Source organism: Bison bison, unplaced genomic scaffold (assembly GCF_000754665.1).
Source record: "Bison bison bison isolate TAMUID 2011002044 unplaced genomic scaffold, Bison_UMD1.0 scf7180017864189, whole genome shotgun sequence".
Taxonomy (NCBI): Eukaryota; Metazoa; Chordata; class Mammalia; order Artiodactyla; family Bovidae; genus Bison; species Bison bison.
This window is the reverse complement of record NW_011494761.1, coordinates 359,027-364,036: the sequence shown is the minus strand read 5'-3', so window position 1 is coordinate 364,036 and position 5,010 is coordinate 359,027. Positions and strand designations below refer to the sequence as shown.

Sequence of the window (5,010 nt, the reverse complement as noted above, 5' to 3'; positions counted from 1 at the left end):
TTAAGCCAACTTTTCCACTCTCCTCTTTCACTTTCATCAAGAGGCTCTTTAGTTCCTCTTCACTTTCTGCCATAAGGGTGGTGTCATCTGCATATCTGAGGTTATTGAGATTTCTCCCAGCAATCTTGATTCCAGCTTGTCTTTCTTCCAGCCCGGCGTTTCTCATGATGTACTCTGCATATAAGTTAAATAAGCAGGGTGACAATATACAGCCTTGATGTACTCCTTTCCCAATTAGGAACCAGTCTGTTGGTCCATGTTCACTTCTAACTGTTGCTTCTTGACCTGCACACAGATTTCTCAGGAGGCAGGTCAGGCGGTCTGGTATTCCCATCTCCTGAAGAATTTTCCACAGTTTGTTGTGATAACACAGTCAACGGCTTTGGCATAGTCAATAAAGCAGAAGTAGATGTTTTTCTGAAACTCTCTTGCTTTTTCAATGATCCAATGGATGTTGGCATTTTGATCTCTGGTTCCTCTGCCTTTTCTAAAACCAGCTTGAACATCTGGAATTTCATAGTTCATGTACTGTTGAAGCCTGGCTTGGAGAATTTTGAGCATTACTTTGCTAGCGTGTGAAATGAGTGCAATTGTGCAGTAGTTTGAGCATTCTTTGGCATTGCCTTTCTTTTGGATTGGGATGAAAACTGACCTTTTCCAGTCCTGTGGCCACTGCTGAGTTTTCCAAATTTGGTGTCATATTGAGTGCAGCACTTTCACAGCATCATCTTTTAGGATTTGAAACAGCTCAACTGGAATTCCATCACCTCCATTAGCTTTGTTCATAGTCATGCTTCCTAAGACCCACTTGATTTCACATTCCAGGATGTCTGGCTCTAGGTAAGTGATCACACCATCCTGATTCTGGGTTGTGAAGATTATTTTTGTATAGTTCTGTGTATTCTTGCCACCTCTTCTTAATATCTTCTGCTTCTGTTAGGTCACTACCATTTCTGTCCTTTATCGAGCCCATCTTTGCATGAAATGTTCCCTTGATATCTAATTTTCTTGAAGAGATCTCTAGTCTTTCCCATTCTATTGTTTCCCTCTATTTCTTTGCATTGATCACTGAGGAAGGCTTTCTTATCTCTCCTTGCTATTCTTTGGAACTCTGTATTTAAATGGGTATATCTTTCCTTTTCTCCTTTGTCTTTAGCTTCTCTTCTCAGCTATTTGTAAGGCCTCCATAGACAATCATTTTTGCCTTTTTGCATTTCTTTTTCTTGGGGATTGTTTTGATCATGGGGCTTCCCTCATAGCTCAGCTGGTAAAGAATCTGCCTGCAATGCAGGAGACCCGAGTTCTATTCCTGAGTTGGGAAGATCCCCTGGAGGAGGAAATGGCAACCCACTCCAGTGTTCTTGCCTGGAGAATCCCATGGACAGAGGAGCCTGGCAGGCTACAGTCCATGGAGTCAGACATGACTTAGCAACTAAAAGAGAGAGAGATCACTTGATCACTGCCTCCTGTACAATGTCAGGAACTTCTAGCCATAGTTCTTCAGGTACTCTATCAGATCTAATCCCTTGAATCTATTTGTCACTTCCACTGTATAATCATATGGAGAAGGAAATGGTAACTCAGTCAAGTACTTTGCCTGGAAAATCCCACGGATGGAGAATCCTGGTAGGCTACAGTCCATGGGGTCGCAAAGAGTCAGACACAACTGAGCAACTTCACTTTCACTTCCACTGTATAATCATAAGGGATTTGATTTAGGTCATACCTGAATGGTCTAGTTGTTTTCCCATTTCTTCAATTTTACTCCAGTACAAAATGGTTTTGGTGTTTAAAAAAAAGGAAGAAAAAAGACAGAATTAACATGTTCTGTTTGACATAGTCAATAATTACATCCCTAGGTATGTACTTTAGGAAATGGAATGGAAAATATAATCTTATGTATCTTCTTATCTATTAAAGTGAAAAAGTGAATGGAAATAATATATGCCACAATTATAATTGGAAGGACATGTGGTCAAAGCGGTTTATCTGCTATCTGCTGCTGCTGCTGCTGCTGCTAAGTTGCTTCAGTCGTATCCGACTCTTAGCGACCCCATGGACTGCAGCCCACCAGGCTCCTCATCCATGGGATTTTCCAGGCAAGAGTACTGGAGTCGGGTGCCGTTGCCTGCTCTGTATCTGCTATCTATTCTTTGTTAATTAATTAGGGCTTCCCAGGTGGTGCAAGTGGTAAAGAACCCACCTGCCAATGCAGGACATGTAAGAGATGTGGGTTCCATCCCTGGGTGCAGGGGGTGGGGGACGGTCAGGAAGCTCCCCTGGAGAAGGAATGGCAACCCACTCCAGTATTCCTGCCTGGAGAATCCGATGGACAGAGGAGCCTGTGGGCTACAGTCTACAGTGTTGCACAGAGTTGGACACGACTGAAGCAAGTTAGCACACATGCATGCATTCTTTATTAAAGAAAAATATTTGAAACAAACAGAAATACATCAACACGTAAGTTTTATTACATACTCTATTGTGCTCTTTAAGTTCTTATAAACTTCTTGGACTTCCTTGGTGCTACAGTGGCCAGGAGTCCCCCTGCCAGCACAGGGGATGGAGGTTCAATCCCTGGTCCAGGAGGACTCCACATGCTGCAGAGCGACTGAGCCCACGTGCCTGGGAGCTAGAGGGACTGAGCCCACGTGCCACAGCTACCGAGCCTGAGCCCTAAGCCCGGGAGCTAGAGGGACTGAGCCCACGTGCCACAGCTACCGAGCCTGAGCCCTAAGCCCGGGAGCTAGAGGGACTGAGCCCACGTGCCACAGCTACCGAGCCTGAGCCCTAAGCCTGGGAGCTAGAGGGACTGAGCCCACGTGCCACAGCTACTGAGCCTGAGCCCTAAGCCCACGAGCTGGAAGGACTGAGCCCACAGACCACAGTGACTGAAGCCCACGCACTCCAGGGCCTGTGCTCCACAGAGAGAGAAACCCCTGCAGAGCAGAAAGAAGCCACGTGCTGCAGTGAAGAGAGCCCCACCCGCCCGCGCAACCAGAGAATGCCTGAGTGCGGCAAGGAGGACCCAGCACACCTAAAGAAGCTCTTAAGTTTCTCAGAATCCCAAACCATTTTTAAATTAACAAACTTTAGTCTAGTCACTTACTTCACTTCAGAAACCTATCCCAAAGAAATACTTTGAAATGCAGAAAAATATTCTACTGTGGCTTACTTCGAAACAGCAAAGGGCTTAGAAATAACTAAGACGCGTCATCATTCAGCAGTTATTGAACAGTCTCTTATGCATTTCATGGGTTAGTACAGCAACTTAAAGTTTTTGAAATATATGATCTTATAAAAAAATCATTACAAAGTTATTACTTTATAGAATAGTAAACCTTAACATTTTTATTCTTTGTCATTTAACTATGAGGGATTCCCTGGTGGCTCAGTGGTAAAGAATCTGCCTGCTGATGCAAGTTTGATTCCTAGGTCAGGAAGATCCCCTGCAGAAGGAAATGGCAACCCACTCCAGTATTCCTGCCCGGATATTCTTGCCTCCAGTAATCCCATGGACAGAGGACCCTGATGGGCTACAGTCCATGGAGTCACAAAACAGTTGGACATAACTTAAGGCCTAAACAACAACACTGAATTATGAGCAATTATATGTTAGTGGTCACAGTTTTCTGTAACTTTCTAAATTCTACAATATATATATGGGTCTACTACTTTAACAGTATGAAGTTTTCTTGCAAACTTACTTTGATTTTTCATAAGAGGAAGATACTACTTCAGATTTGCCAATCACAGGTGATTTGTTAGGCATGTTCACAGATCATAAACCTGAAGAGAAATATTAAATTTTATATTAGAATACAAATGCACTGACAGCACCCAGTAATACATTTCATGCAAATTCATGATTTAATGGGAAAAGGGTGGCAAGAAGGAAAATCAGGCTTAAGAATAAAACTATATTAAGGAAGAACTTAAATTTAAAATTCAGACCTAGGAGTCAAACTCAGCTTTGAAGTCCATGTTATTTATATTATGTCACTATTATAAACTGATCCTTTCATATAACGCTCAGTCTTTGTTATACCTTAGCAGTTTAATTGGCAAAACCGTTAAAAGAGCAGCGCAGGATAGTAAAGAGAACACAACCAGACTCACTGATTTACTGAATTATATCTGCCTTCTCATTTGCACAGTGGGAATAGTACCTCCTTATAGAGTTTCTGGAAGAAATAAGTCAAAATACATATATTGCTTAGAAAAGAGCCTGGCATATAGTAAGCTTTATCTAAGTGCTTGTGATAATCATTAGATTACTATGCTTTCTGTTTTTTGTTTTTAAATCACTTGTAAAGTTCTTTTTATGTCTGTTTTTTTGCCATTTAGATGCTTTCTCTGCTGACTCTCACACCCACATTTATTCCCCTTGTGAAATATTTCTGAGCACATTTATTAGTGTATGACCAAAACTAGGTCACAGTATTTTGTGTTTAGTGGAGTAGTCAGACACATAATGAAATAATGAAATGGATAGACTTAAATTATCTTGCATTTCATTTTTTAAGATAGCTAATTTTTTAAACTGGGTCATTAGTCAAGGTTCTAGCAGGAAGTGGACAGCACCCTTAAATGGGGTTACTGAATAAAGAGATTTTCCAAATGTGTGAGCAGAGTTATTCAAGTGAAAAATAAAGTTTAGAAAAATCCAAGATGTGCCATTCTCAGGGGCTGGCAAGAAGAGAGGGAACCATGACTATACTCAGGACTGAGGCGCAGAAGGACCCAGAATGAACAGCTGTAGGAGGACGGTGCTCGAGGAACATCTTTGGCCTTTGATGGAGAGATGTAACTGACCTGAGCCTGCCTGCCAAGAAAGAGCCCCCAGCACAGCACTCCAATCATCTATCTGCACTTCCATCTGCTAAACTAACCAGACGCCAGAAGGTGCAGGGCAAAGTGGAGAAGGGTAGAAGGCAGACCTGGAGGCGCAATTGGGAAATATACAGCAAGAAATATGTATCATAAACAGAAAATATCATTATCTATTAC

The 5,010-nt window shown here is 42.1% G+C and overlaps 1 protein-coding gene across 20 annotated transcripts in view; it reads right to left on the bottom strand.

The window, feature by feature from the left end:
- Window positions 1–5,010, bottom strand: part of TMEM232 (transmembrane protein 232) — a 287,557-nt gene that overhangs the window by 256,379 nt on the left and 26,168 nt on the right. For 5 of the 20 annotated variants that reach the window (XM_010843766.1, XM_010843772.1, XM_010843770.1 and 2 more), the window contains 3 exons: window positions 4,120–4,184; window positions 3,708–3,789; window positions 1,727–1,753 (listed from right to left, as the gene is read on the bottom strand). The exons of 3 other annotated variants lie outside the window; for them this stretch is intronic. In XM_010843766.1, coding sequence (XP_010842068.1) covers window positions 1,727–1,753; window positions 3,708–3,772 — 92 coding nt within the window. In that variant the 5' untranslated portion in view covers window positions 3,773–3,789; window positions 4,120–4,184. The remainder of the gene's footprint in view (window positions 1–1,726; window positions 1,754–3,707; window positions 3,790–4,119; window positions 4,185–5,010) is intronic. 12 more of the 20 variants (XM_010843768.1, XM_010843769.1, XM_010843773.1 and 9 more) reach the window with 3 other exon arrangements.